The 18,809-nt window shown below is 36.1% G+C and overlaps 1 protein-coding gene across 1 annotated transcript in view; it reads left to right on the plus strand.

The window, feature by feature from the left end:
* CPQ (carboxypeptidase Q) overlaps window positions 1-18,809 on the plus strand; it is a 382,789-nt gene that overhangs the window by 166,645 nt on the left and 197,335 nt on the right. The window contains exon 4 of the mRNA XM_080909480.1: window positions 11,633-11,840. Within this exon, the coding sequence (XP_080765606.1) occupies window positions 11,633-11,840 (208 nt within the window). The remainder of the gene's footprint in view (window positions 1-11,632; window positions 11,841-18,809) is intronic.

The following is an 18,809-nucleotide window of genomic DNA, read 5'->3' on the forward strand; positions in this document are numbered from 1 at the left end:
AATATATTCATATAGTGTTATGCCAAAATGCCTTTAAAAATCTGTACATGTATATCTCCTTTTAAAATAAAGTTGTAACAGAAATAAAACAAAAAAAAAAAAAAACAAAAACAAAAACAAAAAACAAAAAACAGGAAGCCAGATGAAGCTAGATTTCACAGTGCATACTGCAGTCCCAGCTACTTACAGGCTGAGGCATAAGACTCACTTGACCAGCTTGGGCCATTAAGCAAGATCTTGTTCTCATAATAAATACATAGGTAGATAGGTAGATAGGTAGATAGGTAGATAGGTAGATAGGTAGATAGGTAGATAGGTAGATAGATAGATAGATAGATAGATAGATAGATAGATAGATAGAGATGATACAAAATAAAACCTGTCAAAGTAAGGATCTTTTCAAAAAGAATATGTTTTTGTTCTCTGGCTATGTATAATTTCAGCATACATGTAGTATGCATTAGTTTCCCTATTTGAAGTAATGTAGTACTTCCCAGACCTTTTTTTATTTGAAACCTGTTCTATTCAAAATCAGGCTGAGACCTGGTGTACAGCTGTGTGGAAGAGAGATTGTTATATATGACTTTTGAAGGATTAGAAGACTAAAAGTATTTCAGAAGCTGAGAAGCACACTCTCATGAAGAAACATCCAGAATGATATCTATCAGCTCTGTGTGGATAGCACCAGTGCTATAGTGTGATTGACACCAAGAGGACACTAGCTCTGATTCTTCATAGATACATTGAAGGGATGGCACTGCAGAGGAAATCAGGGCAAGCATATCAATAAGTGACGGCAGGAACAAAGATCATTTCAGCAGACATTCTTCTATTACTTTGCCACCAAGGTTTAGATGTCAGTATGTTAGTGTCAGGGCTTCCATTTCTACTGTGCCAGCAACACTAGCTCCCTCCAATCTTCTAGCTCTTTACTGGGTGTGGCACAGCACACACACACACACACACACACACACACACACACACACACACACACTTCTGAGAATTTAAAAGTTTATTGATTGTGCTGGCATTTACTTGGTTATACTTCAACAGAATGACTGTGGGTTTTCAAAGACCCAAGTTACAATTAAGTATATTTTCATCTGTGTAAATGAATTGTTAATCCTTGATCACATGCATGCTGTGTGTAGCTTTTGTATTTCCCCATTTCATCCCAATGCTATTTCATCAGCCTGGTCTACAGTTTGTTTGGGGCTGTTTTAGGACACAGAATTCTTTCATTTCAGTGCTACTTGGTGTGTGGTTCTTCTGTTTGACTTCTTCTAGATTTTCATGTTTATTCATGGAAATGCAACAAACATCAATACATCTTTCTCTTTTTTTTCTACAGTAGTGCCAAGGAATCCCTTTTTGAAGCAAAATAACCAGAATCTAATAAGTACTTTTTATAAATTTTACTGCATAGTAAGGAATCTTTATACAGACAGAGCAGGCTACAGTCTTCCTTATATTGAATGTCTGTGAAATTTCCATATAGTTTAAGTAATATTGCATTTTAGTTTATATGTGATATAATTTTAATATGCATTTATTGAATGGATATGATAGATTTGTAAAAAGAAATATTTAATATTGTTAATATAAAATATGTAATGCACTAACCTCTCAACCCTGGTCCTTTAACATTAGAATACATTCAAGTATAAATAAAGGTGGTTTGATTAACAACAGCTGTTGGGATTCTATAGAGAATCAGTTTGCATTCTTCTGCATGCTGACTGCCTGTTGAACCAGCACCATTTGTTGAAGATGCTGTCTTTTTTCCACTGAATGTTTTTAGCTCCTTTGTTAAAGATCAAGTGACCATAGTTGTGTGGGTTCATTTCTGGGTCTTCAATTCTATTCCGTTGATCTACCTGCTTGTCTCTGTACCAATACCATGCAGTTTTTACCACAATTGATCCGTAATACAGCTTGAGGTCAGGGATGGTGATTCCCCCGGAAGTTTTTTATTGTTGAGAACAGTTTTTGCTATCCTGAGTTTTTTTAGTATTCCAAATGTATTTGCAAATTTCTCTTTCTAACTCTATGAAGAATTGAGTTGGAATTTTGATGAACATTGCATCGAATCTGTAGATTGCTTTAGGCAAGATGGACATTTTTATTATGTTGATCTTTCCAACCCATGAGCATGGAATATCTGTCCACCTTCTGAAGTCTTAAATTTCTTCTTCAGAGACTTTTCATTCTTGTCATACAGATCCTTCACTTGCTTGGTTAAAATCACTCCAAGGTATTTTATATTCTTTGTGACTATTGTAAAGGGTGTCAGTTCTCGAATTTCTTTCTCAGTCTGTTTATCCTTTGAGTAGAGGAAGGCTACAGAGAAAGTGAAAATAAAAAAAAGAGAGGGAGAGAAAGTGAAAGAGGGAAGACAGACAGACAGACAGACAGAGAGAGAATGCAGGAAAACTGTATGAAAAGTTAACCAAGGGAAAATTATAAGGTTCAAAGAAATTAGTTCAGGTAGGAGTAGGCAAGAGAATTGAAGCATAAAGGACTGTGGAGACTGAGTCATACTAGTTGAGCTTTGTTTTATCTAAAGGCATTTGAAACTTTTTCTTTCAGCTTTTGATCTGAAAAGATCTGTTCTGTTAACTCACTATGTCAACCCACACAATGTACATTATTTCGAGTTCCCATTGCAACAGTAGTAACTTCATGAAACACCTTAATAGGCATGCCTGCATAATGCCAGAGCATTTTATGGTCCAGCTGACACATGAATTTATCCATTGAAGCAGCTTAGAAAAATAGGGGTTTAATACTTTACAGAAAATCATAGTAGACTACTGATTTGTTATGTTGTGATAAGTCCAAGCTCATTCTGTCTATTTTTTCCATCTGCTTTTTTCCTTGTGTTGGCTAATATTTGGACATAGACAGCTGCTGGTCCTTTAGGCATCTATTCATACTAGAAGTGAGAAGAAACAGCAAGGATCAAGAGAGAAGGAGTCTTAGTCACTGTTCTGTGGCTGGGAAGAGACACCATGACCAAGGCAACTCTCATACAGGAAAGCAGTTAATTAGGGACTTGTTTTCAGTTACAGAAGCTTAGTCCATTACTCACATGTCAGCCTTTGTAGAGGAAAGCACTTGGGAATAGTTGGAGGATACATACTGGAGTTACTCCTCACACTTGCTAAGTAGAATCTGAATATTGCTTTACAAGTTATTTTTTTTAAAAAGCCTTTATTTACAACAAGTATTTATTAGCTACGTATGTCCCATTCGTTTTGAAACAACTTTATTTTTAAAAAAAGAGATAAATGTACAGATTTTAAAAGGCATTTTGGCATAACACTATATGAATATATTTTTGTCCATACTTAATTCTTTTAGAGGTTTGATAGTATGCATTGAAATCTTACTAGTTACCATAAGCACAAAGTACATGTAGAACAGAACAGAACATGGAAACAGAGTTTTCTTGGTGTATATAGATTAAACATAGTGATTTTTGAATACCAAAAATTGCCACAAGGCTATATTCTTAGCTCTTGGATTATTAATGATTTAAGGTCCATGTGTACCACACTTTGAGAGGGTGCTATACACATTTTTTTCTAAGAAGAACTGAGGTTTTCACTTTTTGTCCTTTGTTTTTCTTGAGCTTCATATGGCCTGTGAGTTGTTTCTGGGGTGTTCACAGCTTTCTTGGGCTAGTATCCAATTATCAGTGACTGCATATTATGTCTGTTCTTCTGTGACTGGCTTCCCTCACTCAGGATGATATCCTCTAGATGCATTCATTTTCCTAGGAATTTCATAAAGTCATTGTTTCTAATAGCTGAGTCGTACTCCATTGTGTAAATATACCACAATTTTTGTATCTATTCATCTACTGAAGAACATCTGGGTTCTTTCCAGCATCTGGCTATTATAAATAGGGCTGCTATGAACATTGTGTTGCATGTGTCCTTATTATATGGTGGAGCTTCTGTGGGATATATATCCAGAAGTGGAATAACTGGGTCTTCAGGTAGAACTATGTACAATTCTCTGAGGAACTACCAGTCTGATTTCCAGAGTGGTTGAACCAGCTTACAACCCCACCAACAGTGGAGGAGTGTTCCTCTTTCTCCTCATCCTCACCAACATCTTCTGTCATCTGAGTTGTATGTCTCATTCTTTATATGTGCTATTTTACTGTTATGTATTTGTTTTGCTTTGGAAGTACTGGGAGTTAAATTTTAAGCCTTGCATATACTAGGCAAATAGTCTACCATTCCACTATGTTTCCAGAATTTATTTCTGATTCTGTGGAAAATAAACTTTTGAGCTGAAAAATGGCCCAGTTGTTAATGGCAGTTCTTGAAAAGGACCTGAGTTAAATTCCCAGCTTGTTCACAACTATCTATAGTTCTAGTTCCCGAAGTTCTGACACCCTTTTCTGACCTTCACAGGCATCAGATACATACATGGTGCAAATCACACACACACACACACACACACTCATACACATAAATAAATATATTTAAAACAATTTTAATGATATTTTATTTTATTTGGAGTATTTATATGTGTACATGATTGTGTTTGTGTGTGTATATATGTGTGTACATGTTTGTAAATGACTGAAGTTGATATCAGATTGGGCCTCAGTTTTAATCATATTTTGTGAGGCAGGGTTTATTTTTTAAAACTAGAACTTTAAGATTAGATTGTCCAGCAAGTTCAAAGATCTTCCTGTCAATACCTCCCCAGTACTGGATTGCAGGTATGCTTTGCTTTGTCTAGCTTTTAAAATTTGGATTCTAGAGTCAAACTCAAGGTTTTAACATTTAAAACAAGCATTTGACCAAATAAGCCATTGCTTCAGACCCAACATTTGGTTTTTTAAAAGTTTATATAATTCAAATATTTCAGACTTGCTTACATTTTACATTTTAAAGATCTGTGGTTATATTAATGTATATTGTATAGTTTATTTTTCTCTTCCATACATTATATAGTGTTTTAAGTAAATATTATCTAGAATTTATATTTATTAGTAATATGTTTTGGTGCTTATCTTTTTATTTAAAACTTTTATAAAGTAGTCACTTTACTAAAAAATTCTTTATTGCAGATTATTTGGATGTTTTATGATCAAATTCATTCAGCATGAATACATTTATTAAACACTAATATATCCTCAAACATCTATAAAAACTTAAAATGCGACTTTAAGTCACTTGGCTACAGTATGAAATAGGGAGAGCTGTGGAGAAAAGGCATCTCTAAGGCTACCCAGGTGGTTACAGAAGACTTACAGGAGATCCATCTAAGTGAACATGAAACAAAATGCTCAACCACCTCGGCAGAATGCCTGGAGTATCCACATTGAGAAGAAAAGACACCTTCTTTAAAGTAAGAGGTCCATGTGTATTAAGGAGTAGAGTTCGACTTGTAGGGAGTAACAAGGAAAGAACAAAACCATGACCATATTTCAAAAGATTTTCTACAACATGGCCTTTCTGGTAGGGAGAATGAGGAGAGATCTCTATGTAGGATGGATAGAAATATTAAGACTAGCATAAACAAGTATAAGCAAGAAAAACTGTCTAAGAAGAAATAACATCAAATGAAAAACATGCTTTGTGATGTTGAGTCTGAGTTCCAAATTACATAACAAAAGTTAATAATTATGTCATACCTTTTAAATGCCAAAATGTAAAGTGTAAAATGTTTGGTATTTAAAACGTTCATTTGTTTTATAGGGAGCTATTTTATGTTTGACTGTTCATATATGCTTGGCCCAAGGAGAGGCACTACTTGAGGGGTGACCTTGTTAGAGTAGGTGTGTCATTGTGGATGTGGGCTTAAGACCTTCACCCTAGCTGCCTGGAAGTCAGTATTCTGCTAGCAGCTTTCAGATAAAGATGTAGAACTCATGGCTCCTCCTACACTCTGCCTACCTGAATGTTGCCATGCTTTCTGCCTTGATTATAATGGACTGAACCTCTGAACCTATAAACCAGCCCTAATTAAATGTTGTCCTTGAAAGGGTTGTCTTGTTCGTGGTATCCGTGCACAGCAGTAAAACCCTAAGACAGGAATTGGTGTCAAGGACTGGAATATTTCGGTGATAGGTCTGACCATGCTTTTGTTTGTAAGAATGAAGATTTGGAGACTTTAGATTTTGAAAGCAATGGAATATATTAAAAGAAGCTAAATAGGCTATCCTAGTAGGAATATGGAAGACTTTGCTGCTGAGAGTGATTTAAACTGTGCAGATCTAGCCCAAGAAGTTTCAGTGGAGAAGAATTTCAGTATGTTGCCTAGAGACTGTTTTGTGGTATTTTGGTCAAGATTGTGACTGCTTTTTGCTGTTGTCTGAAGAGGTAAAGGTAAATGAGACTAAGGTAAAGAGATTTCTTTAATTGCATTGACAAAGGAACTCCCAGAAATGCCAAGCATAGACTTTGTTCTCTAGTTAAGTCTCATGAAGAGAAGTTTGAACTAATATATCAGTCTTAAAAAGGAAAAATATAAAATATATGACTTAAATACTAAAGGAGCACCAGAAAGTAGAATGGAGCTGAATCCTGTGTTCTAGGAGATGGCAGATTAAGAGTGTAGGACTTCCTCTTTCTTCACATCCTCTCCAGCATCTGCTGTCATCTGAGTTTTTTATCTTAGCCATTCTGAATGGTGTGAGGTGGAATCTCAGAGTTGTTTTGATTTGCATTTCCCTCATGGCTAGGGATGTCTCCTACTTCCTTAGAAATCCATCATCAACAAGAAAACATCTGCGGGAATCACCATCCCTGACCTCAAGCTATATTACAAAGCAATTGTGTTAAAAAACTGCATGGTGCTGGTACAGAGATAGGCACGTTGATCAGTGGAACAGAATAGAATATAACCTTGTGGCAATTTTTGGTATTCAAAAATCATTATGTTTAATCTATACACACCAAGAAAACTCTGTTTCCATGTTACGTTCTGTTATACATGTACTTTATGCTTATGGTAACTAGTAAGATTTCAATGCATACTATCAAACCTCTAAAAGAATTAAGTACTGATAGAAATATATTCATATAGTGTTATGCCAAAATGCCTTTAAAAATCTGTACATGTCAAAGAGTGTTGGACTTTTTGGCAAGATCCTACCCAGCTAAATTAAGATCCATGCATGGTGGTATACAGATTTAATCCTTGGAGATAATGCCAAACATATCTCTGAGCTCAAGGCCAGCCTGGGACAGAACAAGTTTTAGGTCAAGAAAAGCTTAAGTCTAGGCATGGTGATACACACCTTTAATCTCAGGAGACAGGCAGGCAGATCTCTGAGGTTAAGGTCAATCTACAGAGCAAGATTCAGAACAGCAGAGCTTAGGCAGTGAAGGAACTGGAAACACGAAGCTAATAATAATATAATAGAACAAGGGTATTGTGTTCCAGCCCCAGCAAGCAGTAAAACTTGGCAGTGTTGGTCACCTATCTAGCTTTTGAACTTTAAACTAGTAACATTGTTGATATTGTCATAGACCATGGGGACTTTGGAAGGTGGACTAAAGTACGTTTTTGTTATGCTACGTTTAGGTATGGCCCCCATAGAGATATGTGTTTGAACAAGTTTATGGGGGCCAGGGAGTGGAATGTGGTGGTTTGTATATGCTTGGCCCAGGGAGTGGCACTCTTAGAAGTGTGACCTTGTTGGAGTAGGTGTATCACTCTAGTTATGGACTTTAAGACTCTCACCTTACCTGCCTGGAAGTCAGTATTCTGCTGGCAGCCTTCAAATAAAGATGTAGAACTCACAGCTCCTCCAGTTCCATGCCTGCCTAGATGCTGCCATGCTTCCTGCCTTGATGCTAATGGACTGAACCTCTGAACCTGTAAACCAGCCCTAATTAAATGTTGTCCTTATAAGAGTTGTCTTGGTCATGGTGTTTGTTCACAACAATAAAACCCTAATCCATCATGCTATCCTTGAATTTTTTTTCTGCAGTTTTGTATTTTAACAAGAGGAGCCAGATATTGTTCCAATGAGCTATGGATATTAAAAATCAGAGTTTCTTTCTCTCCCCAACATCCTGACCATCTTTTTCACACTCTGACCATGTTGGCTGCCTCTCTCTGGGAAAATGATGCTCTCTGAGTCTCTGTTTATCAACTCCTCTCACTTGGATCTATAGAGCTTAAGACATTGATCATGTTTGTTGGTAACCACCCCGCCCCCATCCCACAGCTCCTCTCCTCTATGGAATAGATCTAGGAATCTGACTATTTTCTGCCTTCCCTTCACCCTCCTGGTTCAACTGAACTGCAGATGTTAGGAATAAAAGGTGGCCCCTCCTCCTTCTCTTGTGGGCAGGCCTTTTGTTTCTAAGGTAGACTGTTTTGGTGTTTTTTCTTCATAAAATTATATGGTAGAAACTATTGTGCTTTTGTATAGTTAATGACAGTATAAGAGTCTTAAATGAATTTACTTTTGCTATTGTTAATGACAGTTTAAAAGTCTGGAAAAATTACTTTTAAGGTGATAAATATAAAAAAATACAATGAAGTCAATTATTTGAAGAGAGTTTCTTTCAAATTACTTTTTAAGCCAAACGAGCTCTTCTACTAAATAGAGAAAGTATGTTTTAATAACATCCCTAATAATTTTTTTTTAAAGTTCAGATACAAGAGGATGCAGCTTCAACAGCTCACTCTGCAAGCCATTCCAATGGCCAGATCCTCTGTTCAAAACAGTCCTGAGCTCCAAGCATCCAAGTGTATTTAGCTAATGTGTTATTTGCACCTGTAAAACTCAGCACATTTTCTCCTGAAGACACATAACCATCCTCTTGTTTCTTGGCTCCTATATCAGCAGGCAACTGCACTCCCAGCCTGAGGTGAACTTTGCACATTTCAAAGAGCCTGGTATCTTTAAAAAAGAACTAGTCAGAAATGATTAGCTCTAAAGGCAATAGAGGTATGTGTGGTCATCAGGTGGGAAATTTCAAACTTACTTGCTTAGACATGGCAAGTATTTAATGTAGATTAATGGGAATTATTCAGCTGTGTTCAGATTATGTCACTTTTGTAAGATGTGCAATAATTTTAATACTTGAGAATCCAATATTTGCAGATCTCAAGTTCTCTTTTTACATGCTCATTTTATGTTTTGTGCGCACTATCATGTCTTATAAAGTAGGTATACAGATATACAATTTTTCAATGCAAAGAACACCAAGATTTAAAATCCGAAACTTACGTCTTGAGTTTTATAAATGAATGTTTTATTTGGATAGAATCCAAAGATTATGAAATCTACCTTCGACTTATGTAGTGCTGTCATTTTGATACGTTCTACAATCAAAATCGGTGATTTTAGAACATGTCCATTATCACCAAAAAGAAACTGCATACCCACTTTCATTCACTCATATTGCCTTCTTGTTTACCATTCATGAACAAACTACATTTTACTTTCTGTCTTTAAAGATAATCTGCCCTGGACATGCTAATGTAAGTACCATCTTATAACATGTTCTTTGGATCTTTTCTTCCTTAGAATAATGTTTCCAAACTTCATCTCTGCTGCAATGTATACTCAAACATCATTTTAGATGGTTGAATAGTATTCCACAGTATGGATATACCATATGTTGCTTACCCATGGATATTAGTCGATATATATTAGGCTTATTTACACCTTTGAATGTTAAGAATAATGCAACTATATGCTATATCTATTTTCAATAAAATTAAAGTCCAGAATGTGACTAAAATCTAAAATAAAAGGAATTCTGCTGTGAAATTTTCAAGTGAATATGTCTTTTCAGTTCTCTTGTGTGTGTGCATGTGCATCATATATACACATATGTATGTACTGGGTCATATGGTATATTAGTGGTTTTTCTTGGCATTGGGTCAAAATAGATGATCAAATAACTTCAGGGAATATTCAGGGAAGGTATAATAGAACTCATGTAGACAAGAGCTTGTAGGAGGAGGCTTCCCACTTGCCTATAAGATCAGGACACAGAGAAATAGTGGCTTTGTTCCTTTCATGGGTATCTTCTTAAGGACCAGTCACTGTGATCTGCCCTGCTGTATAGAACAGCCCCAAATCTTCTACAGGCTCCTGAGATAGCTCAACAAGCTTGGGCCCAAGTATTCAAATGCACAGGCAGTGGTGGCTACCTCACAGATGCTAAGTACATGTTTAATTCTTGAGGACTGGAACTAGTTTGCCAAAACAGATTGCTATTTACATTTCTGTCACCGATAAGTGAGTATCTCCCGCAGGACTTGTGTCTATCTGTCCTTGTGTCCTTTGTGTCCCAAAACTACTTTAGTGAATGTGAGGTAACATCTCATGGTTACATGGTTGTGATTTACATTTTCCTGTAGAGAGGATGTGTAGAAAGTTTCCATGTTCTTAACACTCTTTGTTCTATCTTCTTTGAAGATAGAAGATTATCTATCAAATCCTGGCCTTCCACCTAATTTTATTTTCATTATTGAGTTGTTGGAATGTCTTGTATGTATTTAACACTGTACACGTTTGATGTTAGTATCTTGATCTTAACTAATGTTCTGGATTGTGCAGAATTTCAGTCACTATGACAAACTCCTGAGATAAAGAATGTAAAGCTGTACAGAATTATTTTAGCTCCTGGTTTTATGGTTTCTATACATGGTTGATTGTAACCATTGTGTTATGTGAAGATAAAGCAGAAGCTAGGGAGATAGCTCCAGGATCAAAATGTTTGGCATTAGAGTATGAATACTAGAGCTTGGATTTCCAGAACCTATATAAAAGCTGAGACAAGGCAGCCTTCCTGCCTATTATCCCAGAACCCCAGGAGACCAAAACAAGGGATCTCCAGGTGTATGCTATCTATCAAGATTATGAATCAGCAAGTTCTGGGTTCATCAAGGGATATTGCCTCAGTATATAAAGCAAGAAACACCAGAGTAAAATACCTAAAATCAATTTCTGGCCTCCATGCATAAACATACATGTACACATACAGTTGTACACTCACATTCATGTATGTCCACATATGTATGGTCCTACACATACATAGAGATTAACAACCATCATACATATTTATCTGCTTTAGTGTCATAAATATGATAGGCTTATTTTCCCTATGGTAAAATAATCTGTATTCTTCATAGCAACACACATATTTCTTAGTTGTTTTTACCATTTTTTTTTGTGCAACTTTCTACCTTATCAAAAGGTTTGTATATTCTGTGCTTTGTGTTTGTAAGATGAAAAGGGAGGTAAAGTCCCAGGAAGTAACTACAGATCTGCGAGAATCTGAACCAGTTTTTTGCTGCACATGTGGAATTTGTCTAGATATTCAATGGGTTTCAGAGGTTTCCTTGCCTTCTGTACATGTGTTTGCTTCTTAGTTATGAAAGCATTGTCACTCTCTATAAGAGATCATATCAACTTTTCACACTAGGGTCATTTAAATTCCAAAAATATTATGTAAGTTTTAAATTACATAATTATTAAATTTAATTTTATATAGTTTTATTAAGACTAAAAGTTATATTCATATAAAGGCAAATGTTCCTACTTTGAGTTCGTTAAAATCAGTGAAATATTATTATGTATTAGGGTTTGAATAGTTTTTACACTTAAGTTAATCTGATGATTCCTCTTCTCAAGTCCTCACACAGGTGTTCAAGAATATCAAGATGGTGTGCCCAAGATTCCAACAGCCTGTATCACAGTCGAAGATGCAGAAATGATGTCGCGGATGGCTTCTCATGGGAACAAGATTGTCATTCATCTGGAAATGGGAGCAAAGACCTATCCAGATACCGATTCCTTCAACACTGTCGCAGAGATCACTGGGAGCAAGTATCCAGAGGAAGTGAGTGAACCAGGAGGCTGTGCCTTCTGGCAGAGGGCATGCTGGTCAGGTGGCCATTTTTAGAATAGCTACAAGGAGAGAAGATGAGTCTGGAGGTGGTCCTCATAGACTCATTAAAGCCTGAACATCACATATTTTTCCCATTGAAATAGTCACCACACTAAAGACTAGAAGACAAATTCAATGTCAGCATAGGACCCATAGTGTGGAAGTTCAGTTTGAATAGCAGAGAAAGTTGCAAGTATTCCCATTAGGAATAGAAATTATGCCAATGATTGACACTGTGTTAATTTTATGAATATTTAAAAAAATCATTTCAAAGTACAATAGTATAGAATCTAGTTGCTTCATTATAAAGTAAAGAAACATTCTAGGTCTGTACATAGGCACAAAGTGGATGGGAAAGTACCTAAGCTCAGAAAAATACCAAAACAAAGCTTTAGTCTATAGTTCACATGCAGATTCCAGATTTCATGTATATTTTAAATGCTCTTAGAAACAAATATCCACTATCCAAATGGTAAATTATGGGCTATTCACTTCCTGGGATTTAGAGAACTTATCTGTAGGAAATGAGCATATCATTTTATAAAGACATCAAGCATTAGCAGAATTACTGTGAGGCATGGATGAGGCAGTGTTCACCAGATAGCTTTCATGTGTTGGGTACATCATAGAGATTTAATGGAATCACATGTGCTTAATATTATATTAAATATGCAACAATTTTATAGATACCCTGTTATAAATCTTAGTAGCAACTATAATTCTAAAAACACAGCTAAGTTATTCAGAATGTTAGACTTATGTTTTTGTGACAGTGCCAGTGAGGTGAAGGGAATAGTGAACAGTTATGCCTGGTGATGGAAAAATGAGATTATGGCACATTGTTATCCATAGGGTCATGACAAAAGCAAGATCTCCAGCCACAATGAGTCAGTTACCATTGAGAACCTGACTTGAAATGTTGAGGGGAAAAGAAAAAAAAAAAAAGAAAGTCCATCTTCTTGTCCTTTTGGGAAACTAATCACATCAGAACAGCTAAGAGCCTGAGTCCCACGTTATCAGAACCTTACAGTATAATCTTCACTGGGATTATATTAGCAGCTTTCTGGGTGAGGCAGCAGGATCTGAACCTTAGGGTGAGTAGCAGGTAGTGAATTATGGTATCCTTTTATAGAAGCCATTGTGTGTCAGTGTCTGAGGGTGAGGTGTTAGGCAGAGTTTTTGAGAGCCTGAGGCTCAGATAGTTTTGGCTCTGACAACTCCCAGGAAGCCATATGCATTTTCTAGCTGGGACAGTTGGAATCTCTTTTTGTAAGCATTAAAGTATCAATTTAAGTTTGGAACTGAATGTACTTTGAAAGCATATTCAGTAACGATTACTACAATTATGGAAGAGACTGTTTTCATCAGACAAAGGTGCTCCCTTGGGTCTCTTTGTAGTCCACTTCTTTCTCCACCTCCTTTCCCACTTACAAGCACTAATCCTCCACTTCCAACTATGGGGAGTGAAGGAAGTCCTTGGTAGTGAAGTAAAATAAATGTGACATGTTCATGCAGGGACCCTAGTCTCATATCTGTAGGAGAGAGAAAACCCCTTTCCTACCTGGTGATGCTCAAGGGAGATGGCAAAGCTTTCCTTCAATCCTTATGAGGATGTTGGTAGGGTATGCAGAAAATGTCTGCCATGTCTTTTCTTGGATAGATATTTATGACATGCTTTTTTAACAGAGGTTATTCTACTAATATCAGCTAAACTTGTTTTCTGAATCCAGTTATATACTGTAGAAAAGACTTCCTTCTTGTTTATATGTTTGCAATAAACTCAGCTCCTTGTTCAGCTTTATACAACTCTACTCCCATGTTCAAGTTTATACAAAAATCACAGGGAGCTTCCAAGACACTTCATTTCCTCTATCAGAAAGCCCAGTTCATTGGACCCCCAGCTTTTCTGTATGTCTGTGTATCTGGATTTTCTTCATTTCCTCACCATCCCAGTCAAGTCCATCCCTGGAGCCATGCTGGATATTATTTCTAACTGTGATTTTATATCTTCTAGAATTTCACATGTAATAAAATCAATCATACAGTCTTCCAGGTTTCTCAAAACGCAACACAATACTTTTGGGATTTACTCATTTTTCAATTGTTTCTTCTCTCATGTCACCAAATACACCTATCTACTCAGCAATTGGTGGGTGTGTACTATTGTGAATAAGGTCTCGGTAAATATTCTTGATCTAGTCTTCCTGTAGACTTACGTTTTCATTTCATTTCCTAGTAGTCTGAGTGTTAAATACACTGGACTCATATTAAGATGCTCCACTCTCTACATTCAGCTTTTCCAGATGGATAGGTAAGTGTTTTCAAAAATCTCTCATGGCTGAGGCTGGGAAGATGGGTCAGTGGGTTAAAGTGTGAGCAGTCCAAGCCTGACGACCTGAGTTGAGATCCCCAGAACACATGGAACAAGGCAGATGATGTTGGATGTATTTGTAGTTTCAACACTTATAAAGTGAGATTGGAAGCAGAGACATGGAATCCAGAGTTTGCCAAGCAGCTAGCCTGAAGTAGGAAGCACAAAACCTGGACTAGAGAAGCCTTGCCTGCCTCAGCAAGGTGGCAGGCAGGAACTTCTCCCTAGAAGTCATCCTCTGACCTCCACACATATGTTCTTGAAACGAAAGATTAAATGTTCATGTCTACAAAGCACTCCATAGAGTTGGCCACAAATAACTTATTACGAGGATGTACAAAACAGGTTAACAGTTCTTCTGTAAAGAAGTAACTGCATAGCCTCCGCAGAAGAAATATACATTTCTTATATTTCTTTATTAGATTTTAGTCTTTATGACTGTATACAGAGAAGAATTTTCCTTACAACTTTCTCAGTAGCACTATGAAGGCAAGGGCAAGTATTTCATCCCCCATTAGATTGGTTAAATTTGTTAATAAGCCTGAGTAAAGCATAACTTCTTATCTATGTCTCCCAGAAAACCATCGCTGGTATTTCTCCTTTTATCCCAGTGTTTTGTGCCACTGTTATGATACCAGTTTTCACTAAAGTTTGCAAGCACCTAAAACAAACACTGAATCTTATTTATTTTCCTTTTTATTTATTTATTTTTTATAATTCCTATCCTGAGGCTGGTTACACCGTAGCTTTCCAACCCATGTTTATTTTCATTCAATTTAAGAGAGTAAAGAAAGAAAGAAATAGTTATGAAGAATTTTTTCATTTTAATCTTGAAATCTAGAAAACATACTGCCATTTAAAAGCATGTGTGATTGTCTTGGTTTAGCTAAACTCAGTAGTATACAGAGCATACTTGACTATAGCTCATTATGTTAAACCCGGAACACAACTGCTCCTCATTTCTTGCCCCAGTTTCTTCCCTCTCAGTCTGTTTGTCCTTTGCATAGAGGAAGGCTACTGATTTGTTTGAGTTAATTTTATATCCAGCCACTTTATGAAGTTGTTTATCAGGTGTAGAAATTTTCTGGTGGACTGTTTTGAGGTCGCTTAGTTATACTATCATATCATCTGCAAATAGTGATATTTTGATTTCTTTCTTTCCAATTTGTATTCCTTTGACCTCCTTTTGTTGTCTAATTGCTCTGGCTAGGACTTCAAGTACTATATTAAATGCTTAGGGAGAGAGTGGGCATCCTAGTCTAGTCCCTGATTTCAGCGGGATCGCTTCAAGTTTCTCTCCATTTAATTTGATGTTGGCTACTGGTTTGCTGTATATTGCTTTTACTATGTTTAGGTATTGGCCCTGAATTCCTGATCTTTCCAAGACTGTTATCATAAAGGGGTGTTGAATTTTGTCAAATGCTTTCTCAGCATTTAATGAAATGATTATGTGGTTTTGCTCTTTGAATTGTGTATATAGTGGATTACATTGGTGAATTTCTATATATTGAACTATCTCTGCATCCCTGGGATGAAGCCTACTTGATCATAATGAACAATCATTTTGATATGTTCTTGGATTCTACTTTCGAGAATTTTGCTGAGTATTTTTGCATCTATATTCATACAAGAAATTGGTCTAGAGTTTTCTTTCTTTGTTAGGTCTTTCTGTGATGTAGATATAAGCATAATTGTGGTTTCATAGAAAGAATTGGGTTGTGTTACTTCTGTTTATATTTTAGGGAATACTTTGGAGAGTACTGATATTTGGTCTTCTATGAAGATCTGATAGAATTCTTCTCTAAACCCATCTGGTCCAGAAATTTTTGGTTGGGGATTTTAATGACTGCTTCTATTTCTTTAGAGATGATGGGACTATTTAGTTATCTTTTCTTGATTTTTACTTTGTTACCTGGTATCTTTATATAAAATTGTCTAATTCATCTAGATCTTCTAGTTTTCTTGAACATAAACTTTTGTAGTAGGATCTGATGATTTTTTGAATTACCTCAGTTTCTGTTGTGATGTCTCCTCTTTCATTCCTGATTTTGTTGATTTGGATACTGGCTCTATGCCCTCTGATTAGTCTGGATAAGGGTTTATTTATCTTGTAGATTTTCTCAAAGAACCAGCTCCTCCTGGTTTTGTTGATTTTTTGTATAGTTCTTTTTGTTTCTACTTGGTTGATTTCAGCCCTGAGTTTGATTATTTTCTGAGGTCGACTCCTCTTGGGTGCATTTGCTTCTTTTCATTCTAGAGCTCTCAGGTGTGCTGTCAAGCTGCTAGTGTATGCTCTCTCCAGTTTCTTTTTGGAGGCACTCAGAGCTATGAGTGTTCCTCTTAGCACTGCTTTCATTGTGTCCCATAAGGTTGGGTACATTGTGCTTTCATTTTTGTTAAATTCTGAAGAGTCTTTAATTTCTCTCTCTCCTCCCTCCCCCCCCCTCTAATATATATATATATATATATATATATATATATATATATATATATATATATATATATATATATAACACATATGTGTGTGTGTTAAATTTATTTGTGTGTGTGTGCATGTGTGTTAAATTGATTTAGCTCATAAGTTCTGCTAGTTTCACTATGTTTCTTTTTAGTTTCTATTTTCATGATCGGTCCATTGATGAGAGTGTGGTGTTGAAGTCTTCTACTATTATTGTGTGAGGTACAATATGTGCTTTGAGCTTTAGTAAAGTTTCTTTTATGAATGTGGGTCCCCTTGTATTTGGAACATAGACGTTCAAAATTGAGAGTTCATCTTATTACATCTTTTTCTATGATGAGAATGAAGTGTCCTTCCTTATCTTTCTTGGTAATTTTTGTTGAAAGATGATTTTATTCACTATTAGAATGGCTACGCCTACTCGGTTTTTGGAATCATTTGCTTGGAAATTTTTTTTCAGCCTTTTACTTTGAGGTAGTATCTGTCTTTGTCACTGAGGTGCATTTCCTGTACGCAGAAAAAGTGATGGTTCCTGTTTAAGTACGCAGTCTGTTAGTCTATGTCTTTTTATTGGGGAATCGAGTCCATTGATGTTAAGAGATATTAAGGAAATTGATTGTTGCTTGTTGTTATTTTATTGTTAAGGGTGGAATTATGTTTGTGTTGCTGTCTTCTCTTGGTTTTTTTTGAAAGAAGATTCTTCTTGGTTTTTCTATGGTAAAGTTTCCTTTCTTGTGTTGGAGTTTTTCATCTGTTATACCTTGTTAGGTTGGAATTGTAGAAAGATATTGTGTAAATTTGCTTTTGCTATAGACTATCTTGGTCTCTCCATTTATGGTAGTTGAGAGTTTTGCTGGGTATAGTATCCTTGGCTTGCATTTGTGTTCTTTTAGTGTCTGTATGACATCTGCTCAGAATATACTGGCTTTCAGTCTTGGTTGAGAAATCTGGTGTAATTGTGATAGGACTGCCTTTATATGTTGCTAAACCTTTTCCCTTACTACTTTTAATATTCTTTGTTTTGTGCATTTGGTGTTTTGGTTATTAAGTTATGGGAGGAGTTTCTTCATCCAGTCTATTTGGAGTTTTGTAGGCTTCTTGTATGCTATGGGCATCTCTTTAGGTTATAGAAGTTTTCGTCTCTGATTTTGTTGAAGACGTTTGCTGGCACTTTGTGTTGGGAATCTTCACTTTCTTATATGCCGATTATCTCTTAATTTTGATATTCTCATTGTGTCCTGGATTTCCTGGATGTTTTGAGTTAAGAGCTTTTTGCATTTTGCATTTTCTTTGTCTGTTGTGTCGAAGTTTTCTATGGCATTTTCTGCACATGAGATTCTTGGTCGGGGGGCTTTTGAAGTGCTGGGATAGCATACTGTTTTATATAGAAGGGGTGTTAACATGGTTTTAGTTTGTAATTCAAATGCAGTTAGCAGTTCTATTCCAAACAAACATTTTCTCTTTTGCTGATATTTATTTTGCCTTCATTTAATTTCAATATGGCAGCATGCATTCAGAATCTCTAAGGAGTAGCTCAGCTCTTTGTTTTACCCATGGAATATTGTTTTCATAAAGTAACATTAATATTATGCTGAGAAACACTGAGGTAAAGTCAAAAGAAGTAGTAATGTATTATATTTTTCCTTACTTCTTCCCCCAATTATTCATTAATTTATCACAATTATTACAAATCTAGTACATTATAAAATGATCTTGCATAAAAAGCTTGCAGAGAGTTTAGTAAACATCATCTTCAAATGCTGGCTCTGGGACTTTGCTTGTAGGCTATGTTGTCTTTCTGAATATAAACATTAATTTTTGCTAAGAGAAATGATCGCTTGAAAAAGGCAAAGAACAAAAAAATTGATGGACTGCCTTAGGAGGAAAAGCCCCATTTGTACTATAGGCAGCCTGAAGTCACTGAGCATTTGAAGTAGTGTTTCACAGCATTCAGGCCAGTGTGTACAGTTGAGCTTTAGCCAGCAGGCCTATAGCTAAGAAAATTGAAGCAGTGTTAGGAAAGAGAATGGTCTGGGAAACATTTTAAAGCTAAAATTGGCAGGAGTTATTGAAGTTCAGATAAAAAAGAGAA

Source organism: Micromys minutus (genome assembly GCF_963924665.1).
Source record: "Micromys minutus genome assembly, chromosome: 33".
Lineage (NCBI taxonomy): Eukaryota > Metazoa > Chordata > Mammalia > Rodentia > Muridae > Micromys > Micromys minutus.